This window comes from Harpia harpyja, chromosome 9 (genome assembly GCF_026419915.1).
Source record: "Harpia harpyja isolate bHarHar1 chromosome 9, bHarHar1 primary haplotype, whole genome shotgun sequence".
Taxonomy (NCBI): domain Eukaryota; kingdom Metazoa; phylum Chordata; class Aves; order Accipitriformes; family Accipitridae; genus Harpia; species Harpia harpyja.
The window spans coordinates 47,109,118-47,126,773 of NC_068948.1; the positions used below are offsets into that span (position 1 = coordinate 47,109,118).

The 17,656-nt window shown below is 52.5% G+C and overlaps 1 protein-coding gene across 4 annotated transcripts in view; it reads right to left on the reverse strand.

Annotated features, from left to right (window-relative positions):
- AIFM3 (apoptosis inducing factor mitochondria associated 3) overlaps positions 1–17,656 on the reverse strand; it is a 49,884-nt gene that overhangs the window by 18,571 nt on the left and 13,657 nt on the right. For all 4 annotated transcript variants that reach the window (XM_052795884.1, XM_052795883.1, XM_052795882.1 and 1 more), the window contains 5 exons: positions 11,654–11,867; positions 6,415–6,524; positions 4,233–4,342; positions 2,805–2,849; positions 1,452–1,548 (listed from right to left, as the gene is read on the reverse strand). In XM_052795884.1, coding sequence (XP_052651844.1) covers positions 1,452–1,548; positions 2,805–2,849; positions 4,233–4,342; positions 6,415–6,524; positions 11,654–11,867 — 576 coding nt within the window. The remainder of the gene's footprint in view (positions 1–1,451; positions 1,549–2,804; positions 2,850–4,232; positions 4,343–6,414; positions 6,525–11,653; positions 11,868–17,656) is intronic.

Below are 17,656 nucleotides of genomic sequence, written 5' to 3' on the forward strand. Positions count from 1 at the left end.
CTCACTCCATGATGAGTGTTGTAAGGGCCACAGTTTCTGTAATACCAGTGAAAGAAGATGGACCTGGACAGTATCGTGGTTTGATCTGTCAACAAAACGCTCCTGTTGATGGAGGTGGGGGACAGTGGAAGAAGAGACACGTGGGTGGACATCCCATGCACGCTCCCTGGAGCATGCTGAGCCGGGACTGACGCTGCACTGACGCCAGGATGACCTTCACATGAGCAAGGGGCTGTGGTCGCTTGCCCTCCGCTCTGCTGGGCATGGCTGGATCTTGGTCCTCAATGCAGGGCTGGATGGGTAGTTTCTTCCCAACACTTCTTCCTCGCAACCCCAGCTTTGAAATCTCCTTTCCTGTCCACCAGAACAGACCTCGGTCTTTAATAGACCTGGAAATTTAGCTGGTCAAGCCTGAGAAAGTTCCTTCAGCAATGGATAACATTGCCTGTGGAGTGACCCTGCTGAGGATTTTGATGACTGTCCAGCCCTGCCGCACACCAGGACAGCCCAGCTGACCTCAGGGAGCAGCAGTGTCACACCCTGGCTTTCAGTCAATAAACAGCAGGGGCACAAGGAGGGGAAAAATGTTACCCAGCAGCAAGGGAAAAGCCAGCCAGGCTGGTTTTCCCCTCTGCTCAGGCTGCACGCTGCAACTTAGATGGCAGGAGCAGGAGATCACAGTGTGCTCCCCATTTCCACAGCTTGGATCTGGTGACCTGGGGGCTGTAATCAAGTAAGAACAAGCCATGTGCCGGGAGCAACCGTTCCCTCCCAGCCCCAGGTCCAACACCAGACAGTTTGTGTCCTCTTCCCACCCTCCATTTCACCACGACGTGGTCCAGCCCAGCGTCCAACCCATTCCAGAAACAGGCAAATTTGGTAGATGGGATTCACTGCATCAGGCTTTCTGCAAAAATTGCATTACGCAAATGGAGCAGGGACAAGAGATAAGAAAAGATAGCTTGGCAGTTTTGCTATTTCATGCAGGGATTTGATATTTTCTGGGAAGATGGAAGAATTTATCTTCAGAGAAGCACCTTGAGGTGAGAGCTTTGGAGCTGCAGGCCGCTGCAATGGGATGAGACTGAGATGTGCAGGCTTCAAGAGTGTATTCACATCACAGGAACACCTGAGAGGACTTTACTCTTATCAGTTGTGGAAATCAGGGGTTACTGATATATCTAGGGAGGGTGGAGAGGGAAGAGCATTCAGTGCACCCACTACAAAGGACTGTGACAGGGAACTACAGAAGGCACAGACCAGAGGCACGGGGCACCTTTGGACTATTAGTGTGCAGGACAAAAAGGCTGAAGACTCTCTGGTCTGACACTTTGCACAGGGAGGGACGCAGGAGGGGTGACAGAAGATGCAGGGCACACAGACACCCTGCTCTCTGCACACCCGCCCGGGAGGGGACACACACGACGGTCCCAGCACATGCCACACGATACCTGCACCAATGATCAGCACGTTGGTACTGCTCAGGTTATAGTTGCTCAAGGAGATGCACTTTGCCATCATCTTTGTCCTCCTCTGTGCCTGAAGAGCCTATACCACCAACAACAAGAAGAAAAGTCGTTATCTTTTCTCAGCTTTAACCTGGGTAGCCAGGCAGGAACGGGGACAACTACACTATTGTCATAAGACAGCTTAGATAGAAAGGGAACAACTGCACCCTTGTACCCAGCGAGGACTCCCAACCCAAGCACTACCCCCTTACAAGGTACAAAAGAAAAATAAATCCATTGTCTTCTGCAAATTCATCCAGGTATGCACAGCGGGGAAAAAAAATAGAAAAAGCAGCCCAGGTGTGTCATTGTGCAATTCTGCAACCAACAGGCAAGACGGAAATGCAGAAGTCCTATCAGGAACTTTATCCTGCACCTGAGCAGAGCTTGTATACCTCTGATATCCAAAGAAGCTGACAGACTTCTCCAACCTACCAGAGCACACCTGAGGACCTATGCCACTGTAGCCCTGCTGCAGAGACCCCCTGTTGCTGGCCATCAGAGGCCAAAATCTGTTTCTGGTAGAGGGAACAGGCTCAGCCCTCCTCATCACATCCCACCCGAATCAGCTGGAGTAGAAGTGCTGCCATTCAGGTGACCTCTCTGGATCTAACCCAAGTGCTGTAAGGGTCCGGCTGGTTCTGAGCCACTGGATTCACACATCCATACGTGCAAATGTGCATCAGAAGAAGGCTTTTCATGGAAAGAAAGATGGCAGTGGCCTGAACGGGCTTCATTCTGCATCCTATCTGGGAGGATGAGAGCCCTCCCTGCCCACGCACCAGGTTCCTCTCCAGCAAAAGGAGCTGATGTCTGGGCTCAAGAGGGAGCAGAGATGACCTCTGTCATCGCCGTGCCGCATTCAGACCCAGCAGACAAGACCAAAAGGCTGGCGGAAGAGGCCTGTTTCCATGGGCCAACTAAACTGAAAGTTGCTATGAGCTTAAGGAAACACAGGACAAGTTCAGGACAAACACCTAGTAAGACCTGAATCTACGGACACCCCAGCTCAGGTGTCCGGCAGCTGCAGGGAGGCTGGGCGAGCACAGGCAGGATGGGAGGGGGACACAACACCTCTGCCCTGCTCCACTCGTGCCTCCATACAAACTTCGGGCTGTTGCTTGAGACAGGACCAGGCTAAGCGGACCTTTGCTTTACCCATGTTGGATGCTCGGGCATCCTTCTGTTCAGGCACTGTTTCCCCTGCCAGAGAACCCAGAGAAAAGCATTTCCTCCCCACCCCGAGCAAAAAGCAAAAGCATGGGCCTTGATTTTGGGATGCCAGTAGCCCCTCACCTGCTTGCTTGCTCGGATGTACACCTTATCCTTCTCGATCTTCACCTGAGGGCGACAGAACAGCAGTGGTTTGCAGGACAGTGAGTGCCTCTGGAGTGAAGAGGGTAATTTACTCCCTCTGTGCAACAGTTAATGAACAGAGCAGTGATCTCACCAGGTCTCCTGAGAGAGCACCTCAGGCCATGGCAGGGGTCACCCCAGCTTGAGGCTGCGAGACGTTTCATGTCTTGTATCAACCATGCACCAATGGTCAGCGTAAAACCCAATTTCTATCTCAAGCTTACAGCTGGTTTCTCGGTCCCACCCCACTCCTGCTTCAAGAGACCTCCCAGACTGTGCACCTCCGCCCTCAGGTTCCCAGGAGGTGTCTGATGCCCGTGGGTGGATGCAAGGGGAGCTGCAGGGAGGAAGGAGAGCTGGATAAGGTGCTGCTCTCCACTGGCCACCCCAGCATGTGCTTGGAAAAAGTTTGCTCCATGCCTTCAGAGAGCATGCTTCTCCCAATGCAAACAGCCATTTTGCAGATGACACCAAGCTGAGTGGTGCACTTGATACTCTAGAGGGAAGGGATTCCCTCCAAAGGGACCTGGACAGGCTGCAGAAGTGGACCTATGTGAACCTCACGAAGTTCAACAAGGCCAAGGGCACAGTCCTGCACCTAGGTTGGGGCAATCCCCGGTATCAGTACAGGCTGGGGTTTGAAGGGACTGAGGGCAGCCCTGTGGAGGACTTGGTGGATGAGAAGCTGGACATGAGCTGACAATGTGCCATTGCAGCCCAAAAGCCAACTGTATCCTGGGCTGCATCAAAAGCAGCATGGCCGGCAGGTCGAGGGAGGGGATTCGGCCCCTCTACTCTGCTCTGGTGGGACCCCACCTGGCATACTGCATCCAGCTTTGGAGTCCTCAGCAAAAGAAAGACACGGTCCTGGTGGAGCGGGTCCAGAGGAGGGCCACAAAAATGATCAGAGGGAGGAGCACCTCTCCTGTGAGGAAAGGCTGAGAGAGTTGGGGTTGTTTAGCTTGGAGAAGAGAAGACTCTGGGGAGACCTTACTGCAGCCTTTCAGTACTTCAGGGGAGCTTATATGAAAGATGGGGACAGACTTTTTAGTAGGGCCTGTAGCGGTAGGACAAGGGGTAATGGTTTTACACTAAAAGAGGGTAGATGTAGACTGGAATTAAGGAAAAAATGTTTTACAATGAGAGTGGTGAGACACTGGCACAGGCTGCCCAGAGAGGTTGTAGATGCCCCGTGCCTGGAAGTGTTCAAGGTCAGGTTGGACGGGGCTCTGAGCAACCTGATCTGGTGAAAGATGTCCCTGCCCATGGCAGGGGTGTTGGACTAGGTAATCTTTAAAGGTCCCTTCCAACCCAAACCATCCTGTGATTCTGTGATTTCCTCTGCTGCTGCAAGAATGAAGGTCTCACCTGGAACCTGGGTAAGCTGTCCAAGCCGGGAAAGTCCTCTATGTCGCCTGTGCCGATGTTGAAGCAAGCTCCGTGCCAGGGACAGCGGACTCTTCCTTTGGACAAAACTCCTGGAGAAAACATGGCAGAGCACAGTTGGTGCTGCCCTGCAGCTGCCTCCCATCCCGGCCTGCAGGTCACCGAGATTGAGCTGCCATGACCTGGCCAGGGCAGGGATGGCAGAGGCCAGGTGTCCCTCCTGCTGTCCCGGTGATGGTGGGCTCCTTGGCTTCTTCACAACGTGAACGCCACTGTGGAGCGCAGCTGACCTCCTGAAAGGCTGAAGGTTGCTGCCCAGGGCCTCCTGCAGCTGCCAGAGCTGTGCTGCTCCATGCAGAGCAGCTTCAAAGTTCAGACTCTGCGAGCATGTCCCCGTGACACTCCTTCTTTACGCAGAGGTGTCACCTCTCCTACAGGACACATGGCAGCTGTTGTGGTTGGTCAACAGCATCTTGGCTACTTGATGTGGAGTTCTCTTAACTTGCACGTGGGACTGGTCCAGCCGTTTGGGATAGAGGGTAAACACAGTTACCAACTGGGATCCTGTATGAGGGATCCCATCTAAAATGCCCTCGCTGATAGCACCCTTCCAGCACCTCTGAGCACAGCTCCAGAGCTGTCTGCTCTGCCTGGAATATAATCTCACTCTCCGGCAGGGCCTGGGGCTGCAGTCTCCAGGGTCTTGTAGTCACCTCCACAAGCCCCCGCAGCACCCGGAACAAGCAGCACCTCAAGCAGAGCATCACTTATTTAGAGCAAACGTGTTTCAGAACACATCCTGACACAGCAAGGAGTCTGCATGCCGCCAAGAAAGCAAAGGGCATGCCCAAAGCCATGAGCTCACTCCTCGCAAATGTTTGCTCAGAGGATGCTACTCCCTAGGACTTCAGCTTTCCCTACCTGAAAGAGCTGGCTCACAATGCCGGGGCAGAGCAAACGGCCACAATTTGGCCATGCCAGACCGGTCCTGAGCTTGCGCCTTCGCTTGCCAAGGCACAGTAGTGCCACGTCTCATCACCCGCCACACGCGGGAACGCAGCGGCAGCCCCTGCATTTACTTCTGCAGCAAATCCTGTATTCCCCAGCAAGATCCCTGTGCAAGCGGCCACTCTCAGGGATGCGCCCGCAGGTCTCTGAAAGGCAGGCGAGCTCTCACCTCCGTCGGCCATCAGAGCAGCGTGGGGCCCTTCTGCCCTGCTCAGCGAGCTGCTAGCCCCAGGAGAGGGGCTGAGAGCACGGCTGCCTGCACCCAGCCCTGCTGCTGGGCCAGCAACGCCCAGAGGGCACTCAGCGGGATGTTCTGCTGTATTCCCCAGGATCCCACATCCAGCAAAGTGCCCCCCACCCCCAGTTTGGGTGACGCACTTCTCCAGCACGCAGTGGGGCCAGCACTGCCTGCTGCCATTACTCAGACTCTGGGTAGGGACCTGCCTGAAGCCCATGCTGAGAAAATGCCAAGATGCGTATTTTTAAGTGCCGAGATGGGATACCACTGTACCTCATCCCACTTCAATCAATAACACCAGCAACATTTCTTTTTGCTACTGAAAGGATCCCATCAGCCCAAAGAGCTTCCTCCCTCCCCCACAAGCAGGATTTTTGATTTACAGGGAGCTGTGGGTTTGTGGTTTCTTTTAGGACTGAGTGGCCTGAAAAATCATAAGGTGATTTTTTTTTTTCCTTTAAGACTTTTTTTTAACTCCTCAGTGGCTGGAAACGGATAAACAGAACAATATGAAAAGCCCCATAAAACCAGGCTTTGTGAGAGGACAGTGAGTTGCAGCTGTTTCATACCATGCAAGGGAGGTTCAGCTCCAGCTGAAGAACGAAGCAGAAGCCGATTTTAATAATGCCCGTGCCGTTTTGTTCTTCAAAGTCACCCAAAGAAGCCCCAGCCCTGTGACCAGCAGTGGCAAGCTGGGGTCACCAGTAAACTACACCTGCAGCAAAGTGCTCCCAGGAGGTTTGTGCACCCCCAGCTTTCTGCCCATGCCTTCCCCCAACAAGAAGATACCAAGATGATGCTGAGTGTGCGGCATGGCACTGCCCCATGCCCGGCAGCACAGCCGGATGAATACCGGGCTGTCTTTTGCCAACACTTTGATGCCCTTGGTTAGTCTCCTAGGATGCGAGGCAGACTGACCTTTGACCAGCGGAGCCCCATAGTGGGGACACTTGTGTCCCACGGCGTGGAACTCGCCACTCTCCTTGATGAGCAGAGCCTTCCCGCAGCCCAGGTCCACTTCCCGCATCCTGGGGAGGAGGAGCATGGAAAACACATGGCAGAGCATCCGCCTGGCAGCGGATGCCACCCCCCTCACCCTGCACCCCAGCCCTGGTCCCGCCAGGCTCCCCTGCTCCTTCAACCTGCTCACCACCGGCTCCAAGTGACTTACAGGTGTGGGTCACTCCTGTCACCGAGCCAGCTTTGGAGGTGGCTCTACTGTTCCCAGCCTGGGGCACATCCAAGCTGGGCCATTGAGTGGCAGCTTCTTCATCCATCACTGTGCCAAGAGGTGGCCCAAAGCACCTCCCCAGCTGCTCAGAAGTGGCTGGTGGTCTCTGCCCAAGTCCAGCAGGTAGCGGGAGCAAGAAACCAAACTGGTTTTACTGCGACACCACCTCCCCTCCTGGCCCCGGTGGCTCAGCAGGTCCCTGCCAGGCTTGTGTTCACTCACTCAAAGCAAACACAACATTTCTGAGACTTGAAAACCAGGAGAGGCGATTCTGACCCTTTGCATACTCCGGCCTTGGGGTCTGCCTGCCTGCACCACAGGGGCTTATGCTCTGGTCCTAGCCACATCCCAGGGTCAACAACGTGGGTCACCTTTTCCTGATAAAACCCTCAGGACAGCAGACACCTACGTGTGACCTCCTTGTTGTTTCCCTCAGCTGTTTTTGCAGAGAAAAGCTCACGCAGCGACCTGCCCGCCTGCTCTGGGCTGCTGGCCCCAGCTTGGCATCACGGAGGGCCTTTGCCTCCCCGGTGCTGCTGGCACTCAGCCCCACATTTGCACAGGAGCCAACTTAACCCTCAAGCCATTCCCCCCTGCCCCGAGATTCAAGTGCTTTTTGAAAGACCACAGTTGCTTGTGTCGTACCCTGGACAAAAGCGTGATTAGCGCAGCAGGAATCCTTTATACACAAAGCTTTGCAATTTTTAGGCTCTCTGGGTTACACCTCCCCAGCTGCAGTCACCTGGTCCTTGACCAGCCAAGCCAGGCTAAGGCTCCAGCCACCCCTGTCCTGGCCAAAAACATCTCTTTGCCGATCATGCACCTTGTCTGCTAGTGAGCATCCCCATCTGCTGAATGAATGATTAATGCCATTAGTGCTGGAAAGCAGCATTTTCAAAAATCCTTCCCAACTCCCTTGGCTTGACTGAGAGCTGATCTGCAGCCCTCCGGCTCAGCCGGGCTGTGCTGAGGGGTAGACACCTCTGCACCGACCGCAGTGTGGGTGCAGCGTCCCCAAATAGCGGGTGCATTTGCCCACAGCAGCTGGCTGCCCAGGTCTCCCCGGGAATGGCATGCCTCCTCACCAGTGCCCAGTGGCACCCAGCCGGCTGTGCCCCATTGCTCTCCTTGCTGCAGGCTGGCTGAGCACAGGTTTTGCAATGCAGCTGCAACATGTGCTTTTATTTGCAAGAGTTTCCAAGCCCTGCACACCACATACAGAACTGGGCTGCATTTAGGCAGTTGCATTATACTGGGCAGTTGCACTACCCACTGAAATACAAGTCTTTCAACCATTCGCCATCTCCAGGAGGCTGCCCATTGCTCCTCTCTGCAGAGTCTGGAGATTGGGATGCAGGAGGGTCCAGGGCTGAGACCCCCATTCCTCCACCTGCCCAGATCTTTGCCAAGGGGATTTCTGTGGCTTTCCAGCCATAGGGGCAGTGCAGGCTGCCCAAGCATCGTTGAGTGAGACTGATGCTCTGCACTGAGCAGATCTTTACTCTCTGCTCTCTCACTGTGTCTCCACCAGAACTTCATCCCAACATGTCCCATCCTCACCTCCTTTTCTCTTCTCACCACTCAGGTGCTCCCTTTCCAACCAAAAGCCCTGATACCCCCTGTGCAATCCATGGCTCTGTGTGAGGCACTGAACCTCTTGCCAGTGCAATTATTAGCAGCTACTTCCCCACAGCAGAGACTTCCAGCTAACCATGGAGGAAAGTGGAGAGACGATGAGTGAGCCCTCGTTTTGCAGGGAGCTGGGTGTGGAGTGCAGAGCTGCTGTTCCCTGGAAACTTCCCCTCTTCCAGCCAGAAAGCCTGTCCCCGCATAACCTGACGTTTATCTGGAAATCCTGGTTGTTCCCATTGCACCAAGTGGACCATCTCTACAGCAAGCCTGGCACATTGCATTTGGTGTACTGAATACACCACTGTGCATGCAGCACGCTCCCATGTGCTCAAGAAAGCTACTGGCCATGTGTGATCCCTGAATGCTGTTCATGCACGATAGGTCCCAGGGCGTCAGAAGAATGGGTCTCACTTTGCATGCTCACTCCTCTTTGGGTAACACCCCAACTCTATCCCATCACTTGCACCCAGGCTACAGAGACACTCATCCCGCTCTCTCCTTCACAGCCATGGAGATGAGACCGGGGCTTAGAACACCAGCACTCCTGTAACACCTTCAAACCCACCTTGGGCAAGTCTTCGTGCAGGTGCCTGCTCCGCCTGCATCAACTGTCCCACTAGAGTAATGGCAAATGCTCAATTCCCTTGCCACCTCGGGCGAAAACAGCAGCAGAGCTCATCATGCCTGCCCTTGGGAGCTGTTTTGTCCCAGTAAATTGGCAGCCCCACTCCGGAGCGATGCAGCTCTGCTCCCTCCCCATGTAGGACACTTGGAACTTGGAGGTCCTTCCGACAGCACAAGGGGAATAGAGCAGTACAAGTCCTACTGCATTCCTCAGCTGTGCGGTACTTCAGATAAAACCTGTGGTTAAATGACAACCATCACTCTATGGGAAGATAAGATAAGTGAAAGAGTTTACAACTTACCCAAGGAACTGTGATCTGAGAGAGTCAAAAACAAGACCTGGTGTCTTCAAGGCAGCACACAGCCACCTGCAAGGCTCCCGATCCCACACTCGCTCCAGAGCGAGTGAGAGGATGATTTACGCTGCGCTGCTCCCCGCTGAGCTATTTACACAGTTGGGAATTTGTCCTGTTGCCCCACTCCACTCCCCACCAGGGAAGCACCAGCTAAAACTCAGCTCTGGCCTGTGAAGGACCTTTGCTCAGGAGCTGAGGGAGCACTGGGGGCTATTTTCTGTCTGCAGCTCATTGACCTCCCCCAGTTAGCCTGCTGGGAGGCTGGCTGGGTACAGCAGTGCCAGAGTTTATCCTCCAGTATCTTTTACTGGTTCTCCTGCGACCATCTTGGTACCAGAAAGCCAGAAAGGGTGGGCAGAAAGAATACCTTGTGCTTGCAGATTCCACTAACACAACGTAGAGGTGGCCAAACCCTTGTGCCGGTGCCCCGCACTGCTGCTGTGCCCATGCACACCCCTGCCCAGCACACTCCTTGGGAAGCATCCCGGAAAATCCCTCTGGGTATCAGAGCAAGAAGGGACTCCTTTGGTCTGCCCTGTCGCTTACATGAGCTGTGGGGACCTTCTCGCAACACCTCTCTTTTGAGCTAGACTCAGCCTGCTAGCAGAAAAGCTATCCTCAACTTAAAATGTCCAGTGATGGCCAGTCTGCTGCCGTACTTGGTAGCATGTTTCAGTAGCTGACTGCACACATGGTTGAAGCGTGAGTCCAGTTTCCAGACCACTGCAAGTTTCTAGCCCTGGCTTTAGCTGAGGAGCTCCCTGCTACAGCCGCCTGCAGCCAGCTATGTTCTCACAGACGGCAGCCGCCTTCCCCAGCAGAGCTCTTCGAATCTTTTAATCTACTATACTGCATGCTTTCCAGTCAATGTATCTATTGCAGCCCTCATTTTCCAATGTCCTTCTTGCACTGGGGCACTAAAGCAGAGCATACTCTTTTAGTAACACCCCGAACACAAAGTCAGCAGAAGCTGCCGCCGTCAACACTTGGGTGTTCAGCCATTAGGCTATGTCTCGACACTGGAACAGGACCCTCCCTGTGCAACCAGTATTTCCCAGGATAGGCTGCCGTTTTTGCTTCGCTCCAGCTTCAAGGCAATCCCGGTCACTGCCTGTGCTCTGCCCCAGGTCCCCTGTTCCCCAGCCTTGCTGTTGCTGCTCACCTGCGCAGGAGGCAGTTGGGTTGGCCCATCACCTCCCAGACGCAGCCACTGTGCCTGCCTTCCAGTCCCGTGCATCTCTACTGACTCCTCGCCCCCACCTCTCACTGGAGGAGGCCATTTGCCCCCAGGTCCTGATGGCCCTCCAGCACTTCTCTGAGCTGCAGCAGAGCTTGCAGAGTCAGCCACACCTCATCACGTGAAGATTTAATCCAACAGACTCCAGTGCATCCCTTTGTAGAACAGTCTAATACATAAATTCACATCACAATGAAAAAAACAGTTTATTCCTAGATGAACTTACCTAATGAGAAGAATTTAGAACTGATGAAGCCCCTTAAGTTTAGCACGAAGTAGCTTGTAGTACATGGATTATTCTAGAATATTATCACAAGCAATAGTTCAATTTAAAGCAAATAGCTGCCAGACTCCTGCTGTGTCCCACACACCTGACATCACTCCCTCACTGGAATAAAAGCTATTTCGAACTATGTTTTCTCTCACGCAAGGACAGAGCCCGCTGAGATGTTGGCCATCAGACTAACGGAACATGCTGCAGAAAAGGCACATCTACCCCAGAAAAGAAACACCAGCCTGTAAAGCACAGAGACCAGGACAGGCACTTTTTAGACTTCAGAAAACTCTTAAATCAGGGTAGTGAAACTGTACACAGCCGAAGTGCATTGCCATTAGCAAAAAATTTGGAAAACTGCATCCTTGGTGAAAGAGCAAATTGAAAGAGATAAGCTTGGCTAGAAGAGCAAGGTACTGCAGAAGTGATGGAGCACACGATCTGCCCCATCAGCTCCACCCATGCACTATTCATGCTGCTTTGTAAAGCTACTAAGGCTATAAATTTACAAAAAACTGTCAGGGTCGTCTAATGCAAGCTAAGCAGAGCCTGTTCGGAAATTCTGCTACAGAACATCACATCTTTCTAAGATGAGTCCCAGGGTGGAGCATGCAGGGAACAGCAGACCTTCCTGTAAAAAACAGTTGTCACTTGTCCATGATGTCATTTTTTAAGATGAAAAAAAAAAAATTATTTTACTAAATTAAATTATCATCTCCAAAAACTCTAAAGAACAAGATAGGGGTTTCAGTCTGGGTTATAAGGTCTCTCAAGTTTTACCTGCAAAAATTTTAGGCACTTACTGTCCATTCTCCAGGTCCTTCACGTGGCACACGGACGCTTCCACCACATCCTTTGGGTTGTGGTAGGGATTGCTGGCAATGGGATGCTCCTCAAGGTGATAATGCCGGGCAGTCCCGTTGACTTTGTAGATCAGGGGGCTGGCTTTCCCGTTGGGCGACATCTCCTCCTTGCTTCTCTCCTTCTCAGGTATCACAACTTCAATTTTCACTTCAACTGCAGGAACAAACAGAAACCTTCATTAAAATGAAGCCAGAGGTTTTGCTGCCATTTGCTGCCAGAACAGACACTTTTTGTTGGCTTGCTTGGGAAGATAAAACATTTAATATCAAACTCAGCTTGATTACCCAAGCCCATTATTCCACTGTTCTTTCTCCATCGGGCACCTTTGCATGCATAAAGTACATATTCCTGCAAGCAGACATTAGTCATCAGCGCAGAACAACCCCTCAGTCACAGCTCCTGTCCTGTTTAGTGGAAAACAGCTTCAGGCAGCTAAATGTGAGGCATGCCAAGGCCTCTAGGGCTCAGACAGACTTCAGAAAACCCTTTAATTGTTTGTAGATAACATTAACTGAAAGAGAAAGCCAACGCTGCATGGTGTATAAAGCTGCTTCATTAGATGGAGACCAATTAATAAGGAACTAGAAATATCCAAAATTATTTCTGCATGAGGTTTTCAGCGTAGAGCGAACCTTCAGCATTAAGTGAGAAAAGCAAGGATTGCTAAGTAAATCCTTGCAAGGATTTACTTAGGTGTACACCATTGAACAGGTTTGACAATAAAAGCGTCCCTGGCCTGTGGACCAGGGGACCCAGGGACACGCGGGAGCTGCTCGTGCCGGCGCAGCGCGTCCCCCTGACCATCCGAGGGGACACGGGAGCCAGCGGGTCCCCTCGGCCCCACCGCCACCCTGGGTGCTCTCACAGGGCAGTGACGGAGCAAGGCAGCCCTTGGCACGGCACAGCCGGGGTGCTGCCCCTCCGTCCTCCCCTCCCCGGGCAGGGTTGGAGGGGGAGCACGGGGGCTCTCCTCGGCCACCCAGGTGAAGACACGCAGATGTTCATCCAAGCTCCCCAAAGGGCAGCACTCACCCGGCCTCGCCGTGCGCCCACCCAGCCGCACGCCCACCCACCGTGCCCGGGGGGAGCAGGCTGGACGCAGGAGCGTCAGAGGAAGCCGGTGATGATCTCTCGCAACATAAAGGAAAAAACATCACTTTAGCTCCTAGGCACTTCATAAAACTAAAGCCATTAATATTTATCATAAACCCCAGGGGAGTTCTATAGTAAGCCAGGGGGTAAGTGCCAGAGACTGAAGAAGTGCCTCAAGTAAATGGGAGATTGCTGAGCTTTCCCCATCTTATAAATGTCACGATGAGGAAAAGCTGTGCAGAAGATAAAAATTAAAGCTCACGACCTAAACAGGTTAAGGAAAGGCAAAGAAAGGGGAACAATGTGCCCCAGAAGAGCGGGATGAGCCCTGCAGCAAGAGAAGGGTGCTGGGACTTCCCAGCTTCATCTGTTGCCCCATGCCACTTTTTGCAAGTCCATTGAAAGGACGATGGAAGAAAAGGTCAGGAGGAAGGTCATTCATTTAGGAAGGGAGAAAAGCAAGTGGCCGTGGCCGTCAGGCACTGGAGGCAGGCAGTTGCTTCAAGATTCCTGCAAGTTTCTGCTTTTTGTGCCAGCTCAGCAGGGCAGGGGATGGGGCGGCTTTTTGCCAAAGTGCCAAATCCTCACACTCACCAGGGGCAGGATTCACTGGGGGTTCTGACAGACAGATCCAGTAAAGCAATTTTCTGTGTATCCACACTGAACCAATAGAAAATGTGCGTTATTGCAGCTGCCAGCTGCAGGAGTTACTGCAAACTAATAGGCCCAGCACCATGCATTAAAAAAAAAAAATGTTGCTATGAGCGAATTTGTTCCTGGAGCATTACAGAAGCAGCCCAGCCCCCTCAGGTACCCAGCAAAGAGGCTGCTTTCCATAAGGGCTGTTTTCCCATAGCGTTTGGAAAAGCAGACACGGATTTTCCAGGACAGAGTTAGGAAATATAATGAACATCCATTTATGCCAGTCCCTGTGAAATACTTTCAGTCAAAGAAACAGGAGGATCATTTCATACGATTACACAGTTGATCAGACATTTATCTGGAGCGAATGCGGCTGCACATCCTTGCGGCCAGACCCCGGAGCCGGGCACCATGCTGCTGCTGCTGCTGCCGCCGACCCGGGCACAGGATGAGACCGGGCTGGCACCGGCGAAGCCAGCGGCTCCGAGCCCCGACGGTGACGTTGATGCTGGTAAATTCACGCTGCAGGGAACAACCCCCATCTCTCACTTGGCCCCATGGCCCAGAGCTTTGTTTTCCAAGCTACATTTGGGTCAGGTGAGCACCCAGAGTGCTCGCTGATCCACAGGCGTATGAACCTGCAGGTATGAAGATGGAAATTTAGCTCTGAGCTCTTCACTTCTTTCTCAGTCAGAAAAGCATATGCAAAAAGCAGCAGGTCTCTTGAACCAGTATGTGACATCGTTCTGAGCCGTCCCCGCTAGGCACTCACCGACACTGCTGGACAAACGTCCAGAGGAAAAAAGAGGTATAAAGTCTTCCGCCCTCCTATTTCGGGCCCCATACTTCACCACTTGCCTCCGTGGGGGGCAACTCCCACCCACCTCTCCCTGACCCTTTATCCCCCCCTTCTCCTCCTCCTCGGCCCCCCCAGCCCTGCATGGGGTGTCCCCCTGGCCAGAGACCTGCATTCCTGAGGGATGATCCCTCCTGGAATCTGGGGCTCAGCGGCACCTGAGCTGATCCAGCAAACTGCCTCAACTGCCATCAGGGAAAATGACATTTAAATGAAATATTTATAAACCCAATTTTAATTCTGAAATCCGACTGGCACCGTGTTGCTGGGTCCAGCGCATTCCATCCCTTTGACAGTCATTTTCTGTAACTGCTAGAAGAGGTTCCTGACCTTAAAGCAAACCGTTTGGAAAGTTTTAGGTACATGCCTGCAAATCTGTATGGTGGTCGACTCCTCAGGGTCCGGCCAAGGCCGCCACTGTCACACAGCAGCACTGCCCCGGCCACGGCTGGTGGGAACAAGGGTGACAGCTGTAGCTTCCAGGGCAGAGCAACTGCTGCTCTCCGAGCATGTATATGTATGCGTCTAGACATATAGATATGCTGGCTTGCCCTGTGCCACCAGCATCACTTATATACATATATATGCGTATGTATGTGGTTTTGCATGTTCATGTAGATTTTTAATATATATGTATTTTTTATCTATATATACACACACACACACATATATATATATATATGAAGGACCAGGAGGCCAGGGCTGGAAGTATTTCATAACATACAAAAAAGCAGATGAAACAGTTGAGCATTAGCAGGTGCTAATACCACACATCCACATACACCTCAGCACTGCCAGCTCTTAGTATTCAAAAATCCTGAGTCAGCTGCCCAAAATCATAGATTGCTTAAAATATGGACTCTTGTCAAGACTATAAATTTTGACCCAATTTTTTTTTTTCCTCCCAGGTTTTCAGCCTTTAGGTCAGAGCACTGCTGGGACCCCTACGTGCACACCCAGGAGCCACATCCCAACCCCATTTACCATAGCTGGCTCAGTTTTTTTTTTCACACCGTGGCCACAATGCTCTTGTGCTTTGCCTCATGTCATTAACACCTGGCAGTCCGTCATTAATACTCCATTACATCTCCTGTAAATTTATTCCTTCTCCACCACTATCACAGCCTTGTGGGACAAGTCAAAGCCTCTGCCTGCTTTTAGGCAGGTACTTGCGACACAAGGCTGGAAATGTTGGCATCGACCCCTGGGCAGGGTGCTGGCAGGTGGAGGGTGGCTGGGCTGCAGTGCAGGGCCACGGTCCTTTTTAAAAAAAATTGGGGCAATTAAATGACCCAAGACTTCTTTATCACAGGATTAGGTTCCCTGTGTGGCTCAGTGCCCTTCTAGAGGCTAAATTTAAACTACAGGTATCAGGCCATTTAAAGTGTAATACTTTAAACAGTAGAAACAAGGAAAATACTAAGTTAATACGGCAGTGCAGGGGAAGACAGAATTGGCATGAGCCAAGAGCTGGCTGGAACCTGAGAGAGTCTGGGTGAGATGAAGATGCCTGGCCGTAGGGGATGGAGGAGGTGGGCCGGCGGCGGGGAGAGCCCCGTGTCTGCCCTCCCCACCCACAAAACCCTGCGATGCCTCAGGGTTTGCTGCTTAGGGGCTGCTGGCACAGGGCAAATGAGGGCCGAGGTCAGGGAACAGCCTCGTACTGGCTGTACGGTGCCAACGGCTCCGAGAGCGGTGGAAACCAGAAAAGCGTCACGGGTAGCGACGATGGAGGGACCCGCGGGGTGCGGTGGGCACAGCCAGAAAGGCCAGTTTACCCCAGCAGGGTTTATTTTCCCGCAGCCAGCATAGAGTAAATCCTCCGCTGCAGGACGTGTTTGGGGTCTCGCTCTGCCCTGCCAGAGCTGCGCTCTCCAGGCACCCCCCGGGCTCGCCCGCGCTGCCTCTTAACTGCTGTCCTCGATGACAACTACTTTAGGTGGTCTCAAAGAGACTCCAAACCATTTCTATTAAAAATGACAGAGCTAACGACAAAACCATCATGTCAAACGCGCCCAGCTTTACCCTCCCTCTCCAGATGCCCTGTTCAGCAAATGCCATGCTCCCAAAAACCAGGAGGTAGGACTTGCCAGCCAAGCCTGGGGGCACCCTCAGAGCCAACCTCAGAAGGACACACAGCCCATGGCACCCCCTCCGACAGCATGCAGCATCCCTGCGAAGGGGACGTGTTCCCTGCTCAGAGCCAAATGCATCCTCTGTGCGAGGGCAAAGCTCACCCGCAGACATGCTGCTGCCCTGCCCCATCATCAAGCGCTGAGCGCAAATAAAATAATCACAACTTTATAGGGCTTGCAAGCCGCTCTCCCACGCCTGGTGCGGAGACGGTGCTGCTGCAGCTCACACCGAGCAGTCACTGGCGCACGATGGTTCCCTTTACCCGTCATCCTGACCTGGCTGTCTCTCCTGGAGCGGGTGCTGGGATCCCACGCAGACTGCCAGCTGGCAGCTCATCGCTTATGCATCATGCACCCGGAGAAAAACCGGAGGAAAAAAAATTATGCAGAGATTGAGAACTGGGCCTTCAGAAGAGGATCCGGTATCACGGGACTGCAGCACTAGAGATAACAGAAGATTACTTCGCTGCTTGAACATAAGCTCTTAATTAAACACTTGAATATCAGGATGGGGTCGGGTGCTGCAGCAGCAGCCAGACTTCGGGGCTGGCCTCCAGTAGAGCCAGCATAGTTATTTACTGTTACAGGACTCCACTCCTCAAAGCTCTTCTATTGGTGATCTGCTCATCAAAAGGTCTTCCTGGCACATAACAACGTGTGTGGTGCAGTGTCAAGGTTATCTCGAGAAACGCTGAGGGTCCTCAGGGGGACTGAGGGTCTTTCTCGTATATAAGATGATGGAGCAGATAAGGACCTCGTATACATCTTTCAAAGGTGTCTAAACAAATTCTGTTGACTTCAGGCCGCGCCTGAAATATTCCCTTCATGTCAAAACAGCACTGACGGAGAAAATAGCCCTGTTCTGTCCCTGCGTGATTTGCTTCTTGTTTGTACAGGTGATAGGCGGATTTTTAGAAACAGGAAAGTCCACTACTTAAGTCTGATGGTGCACAGTTCCCGCAAGAAATGGTAATGACCAATATCATAAAAAGGCTGTGAAGCTTCTTTGCCAGAACAATTGGTATCTGCAAATGCATCTGTTTACCTCACTGCATTTGCAGGTTTTATAACTACTGAAATGAAGCACCGCAGTCAGTGGTGTGCTAAGCAGGGACTGGGGAAAGGCTTGTCAAAAGCCTTTGAAGACTGCTAATCAAAACCAGAGCTGCAGAGAGAGCACTACACTACAGGATGGCATTTTCAGTCATTTGGCCCTG